At 44.7% G+C, this 20,586-nt stretch overlaps 1 protein-coding gene across 1 annotated transcript in view; it reads left to right on the top strand.

Annotated features, from left to right (window-relative positions):
• The window catches only part of DGKQ (diacylglycerol kinase theta), a 290,718-nt gene that overhangs the window by 67,561 nt on the left and 202,571 nt on the right, over positions 1–20,586 (top strand). The window contains exon 2 of the mRNA XM_082243121.1: positions 17,188–17,267. Coding sequence (XP_082099247.1) covers positions 17,188–17,267 — 80 coding nt within the window. The remainder of the gene's footprint in view (positions 1–17,187; positions 17,268–20,586) is intronic.

The following is a 20,586-nucleotide window of genomic DNA, read 5'->3' as shown; positions in this document are numbered from 1 at the left end:
CATGAGGGTTCTGGGGTTGATGGTGGCTTCCTTCGAAGCAGTCCCATTTGCCCAGTCCCATACCCGAATTCTTCAGCAAGAGATTCTCCTCAGATGGAATCGGAATCCGGAATCCCTGGACAATCAGATACGATTGAGCAAACAGACCAGAGAGTCTCTGGTTTGGTGGCTTCGGTCTCCAATGCTCAGCCAGGGAAAGTCATTTCTGCCAATATATTGGACGATAATGACCACGGATGCCAGTCTATCCGGATGGGGAGGAATTCTCGGTCAATTATCTGCCCAGGGACTTTGGTCCCCGGAAGAATCCAGATTACCGATAAATGTATTGGAACTGAGAGCGATCAGACTTTGTCTGATTCACTGGACCGAGCAGCTCCAGGGCAGCCCGGTTCGGATCCAGTCGGACAATACCACGGCCGTGGCTTATGTCAATCACCAGGGGGGCACCAAGAGTGTCCGAGCGGCCAAAGAAGTGGCTTGCATTCTTCGCTGGGCGGAACGATTTGTTCCAGCAATCTCTGCGGTGTTCATTCCGGGGGTGGAGAATTGGCAGGCAGATTATCTCAGCCGTCAGACCCTGGATCAGGGGGAATGGTCCCTCCATCCAGACGTTTTCCACCAGTTGTGCCTACGGTGGGGCACCCCGGATGTGGATCTGTTGGCATCACGATTCAACAGGAAAGTTCAGAGATTCGTGGCTCGCTCCCGCGATCCTCTAGCAGAAACCGCAGATGCACTGATCGCCCCGTGGGGGCAATACCAGCTAATATATGCCTTCCCTCCTCTCGCGTTACTGCCAAGACTTCTTCGCAGGGTAGAGGAGGAAGGAATCCCAGTAATCCTGGTAGCTCCGGACTGGCCTCGTCGAGCTTGGTACGCCGACATGGTCAGACTGGTGGCGGAAGTCCCGTGGAGACTTCCTCTCAGAGAGGATCTACTGTCTCAGGGACCGATCCTCCATCCTGCTTTACGATCGCTGGCTTTAATGGCCTGGCTATTGAGACCCAGGTGCTGAAGGACAAAGGTTTGTCAGCTTCAGTTATTCCTACTCTAGTTGAAGCAAGGAAAGCGACTTCCAGAAAGATTTATCATCGCACATGGAAGTCCTACATTGCATGGTGTGAACCTTTGGGGTTCCGTCCTCGGTCTTATTCGATTAGTCGAATATTGGCTTTTCTGCAACAAGGGGTTGAGCAGAAACTGGCCTTGAGTACTATCAAGGGTCAGGTCTCAGCATTAGCCATCTTCTTTCAGAAGCCTTTGGCTACTCATTCCTTGGTGCGGAATTTCATCCAGGGGGTGCGACATCTGGCTCCGCCAGTGCACGCGCCGTTACCCCCCTGGGATCTTAATTTAGTGTTGTCGGTTCTTCAGAAACCTCCCTTTGAAGATATTAGGGAGATTCCTCTACCCACGTTGTCCCAGAAGGTGGCCTTCTTGGTGGCTATTACTTCTGCACGCAGGGTGTCAGAACTGGCCGCATTATCTTGTCGTTCACCATATCTGGTGGTTCATAGAGATAAGGTGGTTCTTCGTCCGAATCCATCCTTCCTACCAAAAGTAGTTCCAGAATTTCATCTGAATGAAGAAATTGTATTACCTTCCCTGTGTCCTAAGCCCAGTCATCCTCGGGAATTTGCTTTGCACTCCTTGGATGTGGTCCGGGCGATCAGGGTATACTTGAAAACGACAGACGGATTCACTTTTTGTGATCCCAGATGGACCCAAAAAGGGGTTGCCTGCATCTGCCGCGACCATTTCCAGATGGATCAGAGAGACGGTAGTGCAGGCTTATTCTATTAAGGGTCGGGAGCCCCCGTTCCCTGTTAAGGCGCACTCCACTCGGGCACTTAGTGCGTCATGGGCCTTTCGCCATCAGGCGTCAGTGGTCCAGGTGTGCAAGGCGGCTACCTGGTCGTCGGTGCATACCTTCTCTAAACATTATAAAGTTGATGTTATGGCATCGTCTGATGCCTCATTTGGCCGCAAGGTTCTGCAGGCCGCAATTTGAGGAGACCAGTGGTCTACCTCCGAGGGTTTTTTCCGTTGGAAAATTTTTCTTTAGTCTCATTCTTTGTTTATAATGAGCCTTTAAAACTTCTAGTTTGGCACCGGTTGGGCCTACTAGATTGGATTTGATTTTGTCAATCCCACCCCTCATTTGTGGCACTGCTTCTGGATGTCCCAGCTCTTGAGAATCAAGAAGACTACGTCTGTCAATGAGCGATAGAGAAAAATGGATTTTTGTAAGAACTTACCGTAAAATCCTTTTCTCTTAAGCTCATTGACAGACGTAGTACCCGCCCCTCTATCATTGAGTTGGGTTGGGTTAATTTCTCTGTACTGCTTTAAACAGAACTGATTCCCTGTAGCAGAGAGAGGGAGGATATACCCTCAGGGACTGCCCCCTAGGGTGGAGCCAGAACGTTTTGTCATTCTGCCTAGTCCTACTCCTGCGGAGACAACATAACCCAGCTCTTGAGAATCAAGAAGACTACGTCTGTCAATGAGCTTAAGAGAAAAGGATTTTACGGTAAGTTCTTACAAAAATCCATTTTTTTTTGGATGGCTTTTGCCATTCTTTGGGATTTTGTTATCAAACACAATGTTTTTAATGTGAAACTGCTGTCAATAGTTTTGCATACAACATAGACAGGTGCTGAACATCAAAAAGAACTTTATTGCATTTACACCATAAACTGCACAGAACTCTGTGTTTTTTACTGCATGTTTTACATGCGTTTGAAGCACTCTTGATGCAAGCTTGAATGTGTTTTGGGCTGCCTTTTTCTATACCTTTTTGGTCTTGGCTTTCTTGGCTTAAAGGGGCGTGGTGCGGCTGCAGTGTGTTTTGAAGTGCATTTGTAGTGCGTTCCCTGCATTTGAGGTACAGAAAAATGCAGCATGCTCCTTTTTTTTTTTTTTTTATTGCACTGCAATGATGTTAATTATGTCCATAGGATTACCTTAGTTTTGGGCTGTCTATGCTGTTGGAGTGCAATTAAAAATGCAGCCAACTGCGTTCGGTGATTTCCCTTTTGTTTCCTTCTCTGAAGACTGCAGAGAAAGGTAGGAGAATCTCTTCAAGGGGAACACAGAAACCAGTAAATAACTGGAAATTTGCAACCTTCCCCAGTTTACTAAAAAAGTGGCTTTACTGTTGTATGTGCTCCCATTGGAAATAAATATATTAATATACTATATGGGAACACAGCTTGTGTGCATTCACTATTCATTTCAAAGTAAAAAAAAAAAAAAAAACATTTTAACTGGAGTTATATTTGATATTTGTTGCACATGAAAGATAGCTTAAAGTATCAATGCAGAGCAAAAAGCACAACACAGTTTAATCCTACAAGCATTTGAAACACAGGCAGGTTTTCTTCAGGTCAACAGTGTCTTCACAAACCTTGAAGGTTACAGCTTGCAGTTAAATGGCATTACATACACATCTCTGACTATATCACACTCAATCAGTGTCAAGGGTTGGAAAAAATCCAGGACGTCGGCTTTCCACTGTTTTATGAGAATATTCTTATATCCTCTGTGTGCCAGGTTTTTACATTATACCTTCAACAAGAACTTGTCATAGGCTACACATCAGAGGTCCTTGCTGATGGAACAAGGTATCTTCCTGGCATGCTTTAGCCCGAGGACCAGTGTAGTATACTGTAGATGAGCATTGCTCACCGCCCACGTACACTGCAGTCAGCCAGTATAAAACAGCTGAAGATTTTTTTTTTTTCAGTCTTTAATACAGTGAGAATAAGTTGTACCTTCTGTCCAGTTTATATGCCTATCTGTCACTTCATTGAAGAGATTTTCCTTCAGTTTTTAGCTGTCACACCTGGCCAAGAAATAAGAGGCATAAGGATCACTGGGTGAGAAGACACAGACGGCAGTAAAGACCTTACATGACTTTTGACCTTTCCTTGCTATTCCACTGTGTGTGTGTGTGTGTGTGTGTGTATGTATGTATATATATATATATATATACACACACACACAGTATCTCACAAAAGTGAGTACACCCCTTCACATTTTTGTAAATATTTTATTATTACTTTTCATGTGACAACACTGAAGAAATGACACTTTGCATGTAAAGCAGACAGCTTGTATAACAGTGTGAATTTGCTCTCCCCTCAATATAACTCAATTCAACACACAGACATTAATGTCTAAACCGCTGGCAACAAAAGTGAGTACACTACTAAGTGAAAATGTCCAAATTGGGCCCAATTAGCTATTTTCCTCCCCGGTGTCATGTGACTCGTTAGTGTTACAAGGCCCCAGGTTTGATTAAGGTGTGGTAAATTTGCTGTTATCACTCTCTCTCATACTGGTCACTGGAAGTTCAGCATGGCACCTCGTGGCAAAGAACTCTGAGGATCTGAAAAATAATTGTTGCTCTACATAAAGATGGCCTAGGCTATAAGAAGATTGCCAAGACCCTGAAACTGAGCTGCAGCACAGTTGCCAAGACCATACAGCGGTTTAACAGGACAGGTTCCACTCAGAAAAGGCCTCGCCATGGTCGATCAAAGACATTGAGTGCACAAGCTCAGCATCATATCCAGAGGTTGTCTTTGGGAAATAGACGTATGAGTGCTGCCAGCATTGCTGCAGAGGTTGAAGGGGTGGGGAGTCAGCCTGTCAGTGCTCAGACCATGCACCACAAACCACATCAAATTGGTCTGCATGGCTGTCGTCCCAGAAGGAAGCCTCTTCTAAAGATGTTGCACAAGAAAGGCCACAAACAGTTTGCTGAAGACAAGCAGACTAAGGACATGGATTACTGGAACCATGTCCTGTGGTCTGATGAGACCAAGATAAACCTATTTGGTTCAGATGCTGTCAAGCTTGTGTCCCTAGAACCAGGTGTGGAGTACAAAGACAAGTGTGTCTTGCCTACAGTCAAGCATGGTGGTGGGAGTGTCATGGTCTGGGGCTGCATGAGTGCTGTCGGCACTGGGGAGCTACAGTTCATTGAGGGAACCATGAATGCCAACATGTTCTGTGACAAAGAAGAGCATGATCCCCTCCCTTCTGAGACTGGGCCTCAGGGCAGTATTTCAACATAATGACCCCAAACACACCTCCAAGATGACCACTGCCTTGCTAAAGAAGCTGAGGTTAAAGGTGATGGACTGGCCAAGCATGTCTCCAGACTTAAACCCTATTGAGCATCTGTGGGGCATACTCAAACGTAATGTGGAGGAGCTCAAGGTCTCTAACATCCACCAGCTCTGTGATGTCGTCATGGAGGAGTGGAAGAGGACTCCAGTGGCAACCTGTGAAGCTCTGGTGAACTCCATGCCCAAGAGGGTTAAGGCAGTGCTGGAAAATAATGGTGGCCACACAAAATATTTACACTTTGGGCCCAATTTGCACATTTTCACTTAGGGGTTGACTCACTTTTGTTGCCAGTGGTATAGACATTAATGGCTGTTTGTTGTTTATTTTGAGGGGACAGCAAATTTACACTGTTAGGCCCCTTTCACACAGGCGGACCATTCAGATCTACCTGTCAGTTTTTTTGGTGGATCTGAACAGTCACCCCATGCATCTCTATGGTGCATCGGATGTCAGCGGAGACATGTCCGCTGACATCTGATCCGTCAAATCTGGATGGATGGAAACCCTATGGCGTTTAAAAAAAAAAAAAAAAAAAAAAAAAAGCACCTGAAAAGTTCACGAAAAATGCTTCCCATTAAAACCATTGAATGCTTTGACACTGAAGCGGTGAAAAAATCTGGCATGCAGCATCTTTGGAGCAAGTTTACAGAGCTAAAAAAAAAAAAGCACTTCAAAAATGCACCCTCTCTATTGAAATGAATAGGAAGCGCCTGAAAAGTGCATCAAAAGCACCCCAAAATGTTTTTTGGAGACGGTGTTGTCATGTGCCCTTAAAAATGCGTACTTCAAATGCCTGAAAAGTGCTGCTAAAGCGTTTAGCGTTTTATAGGCAATTTTGAAGTGCTTCAGTGTGAAAGGGCTCAGATCGTGGCTTTCAGCTCATCTGCATTGTTGGGTTTGGTGTCTCTCATCTTCCTCTTGACAATACCCCACAGTTTCTCTATGGGGTTTAGATCAGGTGAGTTTGCTGGCCAATCAAGCGCAGTAAAACCATAGTCAATAAACCAGGTATTGGTACTTTTGGCAGTGTGGGCAGGTGCCAAGTCCAGCTGGAAAATAAATCTGCTTCTCCATAAAGCTGGTCAGCAGAGGGGAGCATGAAGTGCTCTAGAATGTCATCATGGACTGTGCATTACAGTTTTGCATTTCATTTGGAAATCAAGGTCCCAGAGTCTGGAGGAAGAGTGGAGAGGCACAGAATCCAAGTTGCATGAGGTCCAGTGTGAAGTCTCCACAATCAGTAATGATGTGCTGGATGGGAATCAGCGATCGGGGGTACAGTGTAATACTCTTTTTGCTTTGCCCACCGGTACTGTGGCTCTTACTGTGACAGCCCCGGTCCAGTTGGCCAGACTGACAGAAAGCAAACCCAGGAGGGAGCACCCTTCTCCTTTCTGTAAAGGGATGTGGTTGCTGTTGTAGAGAGGAGGGTGGCAAAGTGTACGGGCTCATCATCATCTTTGTTTTTGAGCAGGCTGTAGCGGTAACAGAGGTTGGGACAAAGGGAGGTGTGACACCCAGAGTATTTTGTGGACAGATTCTCCTGCTTGCTTGCAACACGGTTCCCCCTCCCACTCTGCACCCAGGGTAGCTGCCCCTCTCTTGTATGGACCCTGGTGATTAAATGTAGAAGATGCACAGCCTTCTGCTTTATTGTCCATCTCATTCACTATTTACAAAACAGGCTTTTTGAATTTATCATAGCATTGCGGGTTAATGGGCTGTGAGGTAACTAGTCTTTTGTCCTCTCCTTGCCTTTTTTTGTGCCCTGCTTCCAGAATTCAGGTCCTCTTTAATTGCAGTGCCTGCTATGTTGGCATAGTCCTCTGCAAACAGCCTTGATTGCTGCTGCCTGGGGAAAAATGTTATTGAGTGTAAAAGGATCAGGCCTTTTCCCTCATTTTATACGAGAGTAGATCGGATACAAGTGTGTATGTATATGTAAAAAATACCTATTTTTGTGGTGGTCAGATCATTAATAAATGTCCATCTCCCATTTTCTGTATGGACCCTTTGAGACATAAAAGTTTTTTTTCTTTGATTCTGTCTCTTGAAAGATTATGTAACACCACCATTATTTTATATTCTGTTTTGATCTTGGCTGAGTATAAAGACTCCTTTCAGAATATAGATCTGTCAGAATTGAGACATGTATTCTGAATGTACCGCGGAAAATAGAAAACTAGAAAATCCTTAAGCTCCATCCAAGAGATGACAAATGGCATTAACAGCCTTGGTGCCTGTGCAGCTTCTCATCTTTCTTATTAATATTGCCCTGGAAAGCCTCATTAGGATTTTGTATGTGTGTGTCTTCATTCTTGTTGTGACATACTCCCTCTGCATGGATTTGCTGCCTCTGAGACCACCTTTCAGCATTCTAGATTATTCTGAACACTGCTTGTCACATTGGGAACCATTTCCATTGATTTCTAGTCACAATCTGAACATTGTTTTCTTTTATTCCTGAAAGATCAAAGATTGTATACAGTATATGGGACAAAGCGCCATGAAAAGAATGGTCTTGTTGCAAACCTTGGTTGCTCCCGGTTCTGTTTTGTCACTCTATGATGTATTTTTATTTTGCAATGTTTTTCATTGAAGCAATCAGTTTAAAGGGCTAATATACTTCTTGTGCACTTGTATTTTTGTATAACCATTATCTCCTGATACTTGCAGTGTGGATGAAATTTATTTTGCCCCGTGTGTTAAAGTATTACTAAACCCACAACAGTAAAATCAGTCTGTTTATGCAGTAGAGCTGCACCATTCTGGCAAAAATGAGAATCACATTTTTTTTTTTTTGCTTAGAATGAAGATTACGATTCTCTCACGACTCCCAAAATCTTTTTTATTTTAAAGATATATATATATCAGACAAAATTTTTTTTAACCATTTGAAATAAAGCTGTGACTAGGATTACCTCCCTCCTCTGTCATGGATTACCCCAGGGTACTGCTGGTGGGTTCTGCTGAGAGTACTGCTGGCTGGTGGCTACTGCTGGCTGGTACTGCTGTGGGTACTGCTGGCTGGCAGGTACTGCTGTGGGTACTGCTGGCTGGCGGTTACTGCTGTGGGTACTGCTGGCTGGCGGGTACTGCTGTGGGTACTGCTGGCTGGTGGTTACTCTTGTGGGTACTGCTGGCTGGTGGGTACTGCTGGGGGTACTGGTGGCTGGCGGGTACTGCTGTGCGTACTGCTGGTTGCTGGATACTTCTGTGGGTAGCGCTGGCTGGTGGGTATTGCTGGCTGGTGGGTACTGTTGTGGGTACTGCACAGACAGCCGGTCTGACACAGACAGTTGGGATATCGCCCGGGTGTCAGACAGCTGCAGGTCACATGCCAGAGACTTGGGATGGTTGGCTATGTGTCATACCCAGACACATATAACACTGAGAGTCGTGAAAATTGGGGATTGAGATCGCAGGGGGGGGATGAATCGAGACTGAGATTATGATACGATTAATCGTGCAGCTCTAATATGCAGTAAAGCATGCTTGTAATACTCACTGTGGATCCTAAGGGGTTAATCCTCCGCGTTGTGTAAAAAAAGCTGTTTGATCCTGTCATATCTTTTCCTCCCCTTGTTCCACTGTCCTTAAACCATCTTTTGGTAGAACAGAGGCTAGGGGACAAGCTGCACATGCTCAGTTTGGTGTGTATTGCTAGAGATTTTTATTTTTTATTTTTTTTCTTGGAAGAGTGCATGGGATCAGCACAGGGCAAATAAGCACTGTCCAGACAGAGGGTCAGGGGTTCTCTAGCATTTTAGGACAGTCAGAGTAGAATGAAAACTCCTCCTACAAGCTTTAACCAGACACTGATAGAAGTCACAAGAATGCTATATACTGGTGATGAGAAAAGGTATTTCTCTATCGTTCATTGACAGACACAGCTCCTGATTTTCTTAACCATTGGGTTATACCACCCCCTACAGGAGTAGGACACTAGGCAGAAAAAAAGTGTGACTACGCCTATGGGCAGTCCCAGGAAGTATACTCTCAGCTAAAGGCACTCAGTTTTTTCTGCCTAGTCAGGAGTAAGGACCTAGTCCCTGGGATCTTAGGTTCTGGCAATTTTTTTCCCTTTTAATGGATTTTTCTATTTTCCTGTGCGAATCTACAATCAACTGCTGGACTGGGCGACAGGCTAGATATTTTTAAAATCCAGTGGTCACCTCAGTCTGGCCAGCGAGCGCACACAGGCCTTAGCTCCACGCTAGGTCAGCCGCTACATAGCCCCCTGGATGGGGGCTGGCCTGCAAGTTAAACATCTCACGAGGTGGCATACGACCTGGCCTCGGCCTGGCCGACAGTCCCCCGATTTAGATGGAGAGGAGGTTCTGTTTGCAGTGGTGCCCACCCTGTTCCTGGTATTTTAAGCAGCTGCCAGCATAGTGGGGGTGTCCCTAGCAGTGTTTTTACACCTTTTTTTTTGTGGGTCCCTCTTTTTTTTTACTCATGGTTTCTCATGGTTTCCCCACCTGATCCCCTCTCAGAGGCTGCCGAGCCCTTTGGGTCCCAACAATTCCTTACTGCATTGTCGGCAGTTCTTGTGTCTTTGGTGTCCAAGGTGGATTTGGTCCTAGGGGAATGGGCTAGCAAAAAGCCTCCCCCCGCCTTTTACCTGCCTAATCTGTCTCCTCCACCATGGGGGCGAGTCACCCTGCTGGGTCTGTGTCCACGCACCCTGATTTCTCAGATAGTGAGGATGATTCCTCTGCTCCTGTAGCCGTGCATGAAAAGGCACTGTTGGATGCACTGATTGTATCTGTGTGTGAGACTTTAAAAATTGAGTATGTGGCTAATGCCGCATCAGAGGCGTCGGTTCCTTGCGGGAAGCGTGTTCCCCTTTCCCACTTACTTTGACAAAATTGTCACTAAAGAGTGGGGTTGTCCAAAACGCCCCCTTGTGGTCTCTAAGCGTTTTGCTATGTGGTACCCTTATGAGGACTCCCTGCTTGAAAAGTGGACTGTCCCACCTGTGGTGGATTCTCCGGTTTCTAGGTTAAACAAAGCAACCATGATTCCGGTTGAGGAGTCTCCGACTGACAGGAAAGCGGAGGCTGTGGACCGCCATACGTAAACTGTGGCTGGTTCGGCACTTAGGCCAGTTTTTACTATTGCCCTGTTGTCGCAAACTCTGACCAAGTGGGCCAAGCTTTTACACTGGGATCTGGAGGGGGAGCAGCTTCCCCCTGCCTTTGCTGAGCTGGCGGACCAGTTGGTCCAGGGGCTGCAGTTTGTCAGTGATGCCTCTTTGGATGCGGCTCTGATTGCAAGGCTGTCTGTCTCAGCAGTGGTCCTTAGGCGTGTTATTTGGCCTAAATGCTGGTCTGCGGACCAGACTTGTAAGAAGGCCTTATCTGATCTCCCCTTCCTAGGGGATCGCCTGTTTGGAGCTTCCCTGGATGACATCATTAAGGGTCTCACAGGGGGAGAGTACCTTTCTTCCGTAGGCTAGTAAGGGCAAGGAGCCCTGTCGCAGACATGGTCCATCCTTCTCGGCTCATAAGGTTTTTCGTCCCGCAGGGTCTCAAGACAAGGGATCAAAACCCTTCAGGGCCTCCTCCGAAGGATCCAAATAAACCAGATCTGGCAAGCCGAGAGAGGGCTTCTCCAGACCTGCGGACAAGGCTCCCTCAGCATGAAGGGGCACCCTCACCCATATGTGGGGTGAGGGGACATCTTCACTGGTTTCTGGACCCGTGGACCTCCCTGGTACAGGACAAGTGGGTCCACAAAGTCATACAGTTGGACTACAAGATTGAGTTTTGTTCTTACCCTCCGTAAAAGTTTTTTTCCTCCAATTTGCACCTGGCCCAGATTGCTTACGAGGGTCTCTTTGGGGCAGTGCCAGACTTGCTGAGCCAAGGGGTGACACCACAGACGTGCTTGTGGCCCCGTGGGGTCAGTATCGTCTGATTTACGCCTCCCCCCCCCCCCAAGCTTCTGCCAAGACTTCTGCGCAGGATCAAGGCAGAAGGGATTCTGGTCATCTTAGTGGCTCCAGACTGGCCTCGTTGTCTTGGTACGCCGATTTGGTATGGCTGGTCGCTAATGTTCCTTGGAGACTTCCTCTCAGGGAAGATCTGCTGTCCCAAGGGCCAATCTTCCATCCTGCTTTACAGTCGCTGGCTTTAAAGGCTTTGCTTTTGAAAGCAAGGTGCTGAAAGATAGAGGTTTGTCTGATTCAGTGATTCCTACACTGTTAAAAGCTAGAAAATCTACCTCTAGGAAGATCTACCTGTTAAAAGCTAGAAAATCTACCTCTAGGAAGATCTACCATCGTAGAAAGAAGTCATACATTGCGTGGTGTTAGGCTCCTGGGGTTCATCCTCGCTCTTTTTCAGTGGCTCGGATCTTGACTTTCCTCCAATAGGGGGTTGAGCAGCGCCTGGCCTTGAGTACTATCAAGGGCCAGGTCTCAGCCTTGGCGGACTTCTTTCAACGACCATTGGCCACCTTTTCCTCGGTGCATACTTTTATCCAGGGAGTTTGACACTTGGCTTCTCTGTTGCGGTCTCCCTTGCTACCTTGGGACCTCAATTTGGTGCTTTCAGTCCTCCAGAAACCTCCTTTTGAAAATCTTAGGGAGGTTCCCCTGCTTACGTTATCCCAGAAGGTGGCCTTTTTGGTAGGGATGCACCAGTCCGATATTCGGATCGGATATCGGCCCCGGTACGGGCAAAATATCTGGATCAGGGGATCGGTAAATTTAACAGATCCACGGGCCGATCCGGTTTTGCTCTTTATAGCTTGAGGGAGCAGAGAACAGCTGTCAAAGAAAAAAAAAAGAGCCTCCTGCAAATGCCTTTCAACTCTCCCAGTTAAAGAGGAAGTAAACTCTGCCTTCCTTTTTGCGATTTTCATCTACTGTGATATGAAAATGCATTTACAACCAATGTACAGTATAATATATGCACAATTGCTTCTTACTTAGTATTTTTTAAAGAATGTAAAGAATGTTTCTTCCGGGATTAGGCTGCGCCATCTTCAGTACTGTTCTCTGTTTTAGCTTCGGATGTCATTTCCGCCCTTCATTGTTTCCCCTGCTTAAATCTCGGGCATGCGTGACAGTGCATTATCCAAGCCTCTTTCTCAACCCGACATCACTATGGCAACCAAGCTCCGCTGTGTTATACCTCTTGTTTTGACGATGTAATTTGAGGCTATAAGCTGCAGATGATTGCGGCTGACAGAACACCGCTATAGGAGTCTCTATGAAGCCCTGGTTTACTCCCCGTGTGACAAGGGGAAAACCAGGAAGCTCTGCATGAATGCCCAGTCTCGCGAGTCTTCGAAGCTGTGCCGCAGACAGCAGAACTTTTGTACACCGGCGCATGCGCTTTCTGTCCTGCAATCACGGCACGCTCTGTGTGCTGTCTCCCCATTAACAGCGTGCCGTGACTCGCAGGACGGAAAGCGCATGCGCCGGTGACATAATCAAGCATTAGGGAGCAGATTTCAAGGCGATTTAAACAAGTAAGGAAACTTTTAAAGGCAGCAATGAATATCTTTAATAACGAGGATTGCAATGTGCTGAAGTGTGTTTTTGGAGGGTTTACAACCTCTTTAAGTAAACACAATGATTACAATGTATCTTTTCGTTCCGTCTGCCGGAGGAGGGAAGTTTAACCTCTTAAAGACTAAACCCATGACATTTTAGATTTTGAATGCACAATTGTTATAAGGTATCTGCCGATACCGATCCGGAAGTATTATTTTGTTATAAGCTCACAAATCAGTACTTCCGGATCGGACTCGGGATCAGCGATTTTACAAAGCAAAAGATCAGGATCGGGACCAAAAAAGTTGGATCGGTGCATCCCTACTTTTTGGTGACAATCACTTCAGCGTGCAAGGTGTCGGAGCTGGCGGCTTTGTCTTGTCGTTCACCTTACTTGGTGGTTCACAGAGATAAGGTGGTTCTTCGTTCCTGTCCGTCGTTACTTCCAAATTTTGTCTGATTTTCATTTTAATGAAGGCATTGTGTTGCCTTCCCTGTGCCCAGGCCAAAACATCCTAGGGAAATTGCCTTGCATTCTTGGGATGTGGTTTGGGCAGTTAGGGTGTACCTGGCAGCTAGGGAGTCTTTTAGGAAGTCAGACTCACTGTTTGTGCTCATAGACGGACCTCGGAAGGGGTTGTCCGCTTCTGCTGCGACCATTTCCAAATGGATCAGACAGACGGCTTTTCAAGCCTATTCAATAAAGGGTCAGGTTCCTCCTTTCCCTGTTACGACACACTCTACTAGGGCGCTTAGTGCCTCCTGGGCCTTCCGTCATCAGGCGTCAGTGATAAAGGTTTGCAAGGCGGCTACATGGTAGTTTGTGCACACCTTTACAAACTTTTAGTGGAGGTGGATGTATTGGCATCTGCGAATGCTTCCTTTGGCCGCAAGGTTTTGCAGGCTGCTGTTTAGATAACCTGGTCCTCTTTGAGGGTGTATTGTTTTTTTTAGGGGAGCTCCAGTTGTTTTTGGTTGAGCACCATGTTACCTGGTTGGCTATGGTTTAGCCTTGGGGAATTTTTTTTTCCTGCTGTTCCCTCCCCTCATGTTTAACACTGCTTTGGGATGTCCCAGTGGTTAAGAAGATCAGGAACTGTGTCTGTCAATGAACAAAAGAGAAAATGGGATTTTTGTGTTACTGTAAAATCCATTTCTCTGATGTTCATTGACAGACACAGCCCCTACCCCTCTGTGGAGTTGGATTTATTCTGATACTGCTTGTAACAAAACTGAGTGCCTATAGCTGAGAGTGGGAGTATACCCCATGGGACTGCCCATAGGCATAGTCGAGCTTTTTTTCTGCCTAGTGTCCTACTCCTGTAGGGGGCAGTATAACCCAATGGTCCGTCAATGAACATCAGAGAAATGGATTTTACGATAAGACAAAAGTCCCATTGTAGCAGTTTAGATTTACTAAGATAATTGCATTTCCGTGTTCTGTGTATTGTGAGAGACCAGATATAGTGAATGTGGGGTCCCGGGTTTAGTAACAGTTTAAAAGTGATACTAAAGTTGATTTCTTTAAATAAAAATAATAAAAGTTATTCTTACATGCTCTGTGGAATGTTGTTGTCCACAGTAATGTGTTGGGATGCGCTGAAACATTTTACGACATGTTACATTTTTCGTAGCGTAATGCAATGCGCCACCAATTTAAAACCTAAAAAATAAAAAGTTATCAGTACAAAGGATGTTACTTAGTATCAGTATGACGTGTCCTTTGTGTTGTATCTTAGATTAGTAGAAATTTTTCTCCTCCTATTCCACAGTCCCCCACCACTGGGGTTATTAGAGCTGAGGGAGCTTTGACAGGCACCCAGCCAGCTGTATTATGGAATCTATGAATGACACCTGGTCTATGAATGGCGGAGGTGGACCTTTCAATCATCTGCCAATCCTACATCCATAGAGCACTTTTTATTCATAGAAGCTATATTATTGCCTGTATCAATGTGGGGGATAGTTAAAAGGATAGGCATAGTCAGGAAATCAGGCAATCTGGACCAAAGTAGCTTAACTAGGCAATAAAAAGCTATACCGGGATTCAGCTTTAAAGTGTTTCTAAAGCCTACATTTTTTACCTTAATTTATTCCTTGCATTAGGTAAAAAATGTTCTAGTACCTGTATTTGCCCCTTTACCCCCCTCACTCTATCCAGAGCTGTGCCCGTCTCTAACAGCTCTCCCCGCTCTCACAGGCTTTGCTGTGGCAGCTGCTGTCATTCAGATCCTGTGAGGAGGAACAGGGCCAAACTGCGCTGTCTGTGTCTTTGGATGCAGGTTGGGATCCAGCCTGTAGGTGTGCGACCAAAGCAAGCAGCTTCCTATGGTGGCACATGGAAAAGAGGAGGAGCCAGCAGGGGATCCTAGAAGAGGAGGATCAGTGCCTCTGTGTAATTCTATTGCACAGAGCAGATAAGTATTAACATGTTTGCTATTTACAAATAAAATTGGACTTTACAATAACTTTAAGCTTTACATATCTGCTTTAAAGAAATGTGCATAATTTTCCCCTTATTGTAATCCACATTGCAACATATTTACATTCAGCCCTGCTCTGGAGATCTTCACAGTGTGACCCTGCTTGGCAACGCACTGCCTTTGCCTGAAAATAGGCTGGTCCGTACTCGATGGTCCCAGATATACAAAGGAGCATACACTAGCCAAAGAAATAGGCTAAGCAAATTATGCACATTCACAGTAGGTGTAGGGCCTGGCTGGTTCTTAAAAGTGAGGATGTATGGGATAATGTAATTACAGAAGAAATCCTGCAACTTCCCTGTCTGCTCCAGTCAGCCTAAATTCAAATATGAATGATGTGAGCATGAGTCATGAGAATGCATTAAAAATATTTTACGAGCTTAAAAAACCATAGTGAACTAGTAAATAGCATCAATTTTGTTTTCTGAATGGTGAGATGCACCTGCTAAAGGAAACTTGTGGTTTGAGAAACATGGATGGCTGACCGCACCTTCTAAATTCCCTTGCTACATATTTCATTTGGGTCAGTTACTTAAAGTATTGAAGTTAAAAGATCGGCGTGGCTTGGCATCCTCCATATTTTTCTTGGCACAAATTTCCTTTAATGCTCAATATAGGGAAGGAAAGAAGTGTTCTTTCTAAACACTAAGCAGAAGTTTTGATTTTCTGATTTTTCTAATTTGCTGTATGTAAAAAATATTAGTTACTATGGGAACCCCCCCACCCCCACCCAAAGCAGTATTTGCTTGTCATAGGAAATAAGTATAAAATAACAATGTTTTTAGATACACTTGCAACAGTATGTAAACTACTGGAAGGGATGATAAGGGACTATATCCAAGAATTTGCTAACGTCAACAACATCATCAGCAGTAGTCAGCATGGGTTTACAAAAGGACGTTCTTGTCAAACTAATCTGTTAACATAGACATAGACCACAAGGTTTGCTCTTAGATAGAAAACTTGTTAAAGGGTGTGTCCAAAGGGTGGTAATAACGCATACTCAGACTGGTCTGGAGTGATAAGTGGGGTGCCCCAAGGCCCAGTCCTGGGACCAATTTTGTTCAATATATTCATAAATAACATTGCGGACAGGGTCATTAGCTCAATCTCAGTTTTTGCAGGTGACACAAAATTAAGCAGAGCAATAAATTCACATCATGATGTAGAAATCTTACAGAATGACCTGAAGAAAATAACAGAGTGGGCAACTACATGGCAAATGAGGTTTAATGTGGAGAAGTGTAAGGTATTGCACTTGGGGACTAAAAACATAAACGCAAAATGCGCTTTAGGGGGGGAACCTCAGAATGGAGAAAGATCTGGGAGTCTTCATAGAAGATAGACTAAGCAATAGCATGCAATGTCAAGCTGCAGCTGCCAAAGCCTGCAGAATATTAGCATGCATAAGGAAGGGGATATATTCCAGAGATAAAACTATAATCCGACCACTTTATAAAACTCTGGTCCGACCACATCTGGAGTACTCTGTCCAGTTCTGGTCGCCAATCCTCAGAAAGGATGTGCTGGAACTGGAGAGAGCCCAAAGAAGGGCAACTAAACTAATTAGAGGATTGGAAGACCTTACAAGCTTACAAGCGCTTGATTTATTCTCCCTGGAGAAGAGACGCCTGAGGTGACATGATGGCGATTTACAAATACCTCAATGGTGATCTCATCATAGAAAAAAAAACGATTCAGTCACAAGGAATGTAAGAGGACACGAGGCCATACAATGCGATTAGAGGAGAAACGATTTAACCTCGGGCTACGCAGGAGGTTTTTTACAGTAAGGGCAATAAGATTGTGGAACTCTCTTCCACAAATGGTGGTAACTGCGGGGGAGTATGACTACTTTTAAAAGACTCATGGATGTACATCTCAAAGATCAAAACATTCAGATATGGGAAATGAATACGTCCACACACACCTACACAGGTTGAACTGGATGGACTATTGTCTTTATTCAGCCTCAACTACTATTTAACTTAGTGGAAGTATTTAATAGAATTATAAATGGTTAACATGCTTTTTTTTCTCGTGTTTCTTTTTCAGTTTGCAATTTTATGTCTCATGAAAAATGCTTAAAACACGTGAAGACCCTGTGCAGCTGTATGGCTCCAAGTCTAGTGCGGGTAAGTAATCATCAGCATCCTTGTTTTTTATTATTATTACTACTAATCTAATGACATCTTTCCATTTTGAGCTAGCTCATTCTGGCTTTTGAAATACAAAAACACATTGACTAAGTAGAAAAATATTAAACTACTGCAACCAATCCTGCTCAAGATGTGCGGTTCACGAACCTACACTTGTGAACACCTAAAAATACATTTTCTGATTTCTTTGTTTCCCCAAAAGGTCAAGCAGCTTGGCAGAGTGACCATGAATGGACATAAAACCATATAATCTTGTTTCTCCATCTTTAAAAGAGAAGTTTGGGTATTTTTTTAGAATCCTACTTACCTAAGTGGATGCTGCATCGATATGATGCTGCATCTATCCCCTGTCGGCTCTAAGGCCAAGAACCAAATGATCAACTACTGCTGATCGCTCGGTTCCCTGTGCTCCCTGAGCAGAGAGCTGGTGAATGTCAGTCACCATTTTCTGCTCTGCCCCTCCAGCGCTCACTGGAGTGCTGGGCTGTGGAGGGGGCCGGAGTTGATGGCTCAGGCTATCAGTGGCTCACTGAGAGGCTGAGCCATGTGCCGGTCCAGGCTCATGGGCAAATCCCGACCATATAGTCGCGATCTTTCCCCAGCCTGGACTAGCTCTGTGAAGTTAGCCAACAGCAGGTTTCAGCCCACTGTCAGCTAAAAATGGGTCACAGGAGTTCAGAACGAACTGCAGTCCTGTGATTCACAGAAGTACAATCAAACGAGCTTCGGCTATACTTCTTTTAAACGTTTAGAAAATATCTGGTGAGTACTAAAATTTATGTGAAAAACCTACATTTGCTGTGCAGTGTTTATGTGTGCCTCCCAGCAGGCATGTGTGCTTTAGCTGCTGTTCACTAGGAAAAGAAACTGTACCACACATGCATTTATGGATACTTTCAAGCCTGTGTGGTAAGGATTCCTTTCCCAGGGAAGGAGAGCAGTACCTCAAATGCCAGCGTGTGCGCTACAGCAACATAAGGAATCAATAATAGATTTCTGGGACAATACTATAATTTCAAGAAAAGAAAATTGAATATGTACTGGTAATATGGCACATCAGAATTGCCAGTGTTGGCATGTCACTTTGTCAAATCAATGGGCGACTGGAAGAGTGCCTGATTGGGATTTGGTGGCACGGATGATGTGGTAAGTACACTGCTGCCAAATAATAATGGGAAAGGGGAGAAAAGGGGCCTGTTGTGTAAGAAGAGGGTAGACTTTTATTATGGCTGTGTGGTTGGAAGTTAGGCCTAGGCCATGGCTCTTTTGCAGAAGATCCTCCCAGAGACCCCAATAATGCCCCCCCTCATGGGATGTATACTTCCGCAACAGCTGGAGGGCCGTAGTTTTCGTGATCTCTGCTGTACAGGCTAAAAAAAAAAATAGAAAACCTGAAATTCGCCTGATAAGACACTCAAATGCTTTTACAGGCGTTCCCATTGACGTCTATAGAGTCAAAAAATATCCAAATCTGCCTTAAAAGGAGAAGCTGCAGATGCTGGAACGCTCATATGTGAAGGACATTGGGGGCACATTGCACATGTTCAGTTTGAGGTGTATTGCTAGAGATTGCTTTTTTTTTTTTTTTTTTGGAGGGTGCATGTGATCAGCACAGGGCCAACCAGCACTGTCCAGACAGAGGCTCAGGGGTTCTGCAGCCTCATAAGACAGTAAGTGTAAAATTATAACTCCTCCTATATAAGCTTTAACCAGACACTGATGGAAGTCACAAGACTGCAATATACTGCTAATGAGAAAAGGTATTTAGAAGTTTATATATTTACTAAAATAATTGCATTTCCATGTTCTGTGTACTGTGGGAGACCAGATCGAGTGAATGCAGGGTCATGGATTTAGTAACACTTTAACCTTCCTAGCGGTATTCCCGAGTGTGGCTCGGGGTTAAATTTCAGTGCCAAAAGCGGTAACCCCAAGCCACACTCGGGGTACCGCCAGAAGCATCGCTGGATCCTGGTAGAGGGGTTACTTACCTTGTCACCGGGATCCAGCGATGTATGCGGGCGGTGTGCGGCGGCGGATCTTCCTCCCGATGCGCTCTGTGCCCCGGCTTCCGTCTCCTGCGACGTGACGCTCGCAGGGGGGTGGAACCGGTGGCAACTTCAAAAGTAAAACACGGTGATACATTGCAAAATAGAATTAATTCACATTAGATTGCCCCCCCAGGGCCTTTCCTGCAGTTTTACTGTACTTTTTATGTATATATATATATATATATATATATATATACATACATACATACTTTAACTTATTTATAGTTATTTATTATATTATAATTTATGATTTTGTGTTTCAAACTTTATCATACCCGAGATGTTATAAAGAAGAACACACAGTAAAAAAAAACTCATATGTAAATAGTTGGTTTGGGCTGCTTGTTCTTAAGAATTACATGCAAAATAATGGTACCGCATTCAGCACCTAAAATTTGAAAGAATCATATCGCCAGGGAGGTTAAGGAGAGCTTTATTTCAACACTGTATTGCGATGCATGCAAGGGAAAAAAAAATAACAGTTTGTAAATTGATTTTTCTTTTTTTTTCATTGGGTAGTGGGTCTGGATATGACAACCCCCAACTCCTACCCCTCCAAATGTAATTGAAGATAATGCAGGCTCTAGGGCAGTCATCCTAATCTTGGCTTAAGCACCTATTGAGTCACCAACCTGGAACAAACATTTGCATATCGGGGGTTCAACACCTAAAGTGGGATACACACTAGTAGAAAATCTGCCGAAAATTCCCGTCCGAGGTAAAATCGTACGATTTTCGGCTAGTGTGTACACAACTTTCAGCAGTCGATGCCGACATTTTCAACGAAAGAAAACGGAGGGACTAACACCAAAATTTTTATCGTCCATCCCCAGACAACCAATTTTCCTTTTATGTGTATGCAGTACGTCCGTGAAAAATCGGATACGAAAGACTGCGCATGATCTGAAGTTGCTGACAACCTGGAAGTCTAGGAACAAATGTCCTAAAAAAATAAAAAAAATCGGACGAGAAATTTAGTGAACATTATGCACTGTCAACTAAAAACGGTTATGACCGCTGAGCAAGAGAGAGAAAAATCGGAGGATATTTCGTCAGATTTCCTTCAAGTGTGTACGGGCCATATACTTGTTTCAGGTCTGTGACTCACCAAGAAAGGAAGGAAAGATAAGGATGTAGTCCCTGAGGCATACACACATAATAACAAGTCGGCAGTTGGAGCTTCCATATTTCTGTTTTGACAGGCTCCTTTTTTAAATGGTAGTCTATAGCTGAATGGAAAGATA

Source organism: Pelophylax lessonae (assembly GCF_965119305.1).
Source record: "Pelophylax lessonae genome assembly, chromosome: 1".
In the NCBI taxonomy this organism is placed as follows: Eukaryota; Metazoa; Chordata; class Amphibia; order Anura; family Ranidae; genus Pelophylax; species Pelophylax lessonae.
Note: the sequence above shows the minus strand (reverse complement) of the source record. Positions and strands in the feature narration are given on the sequence as shown.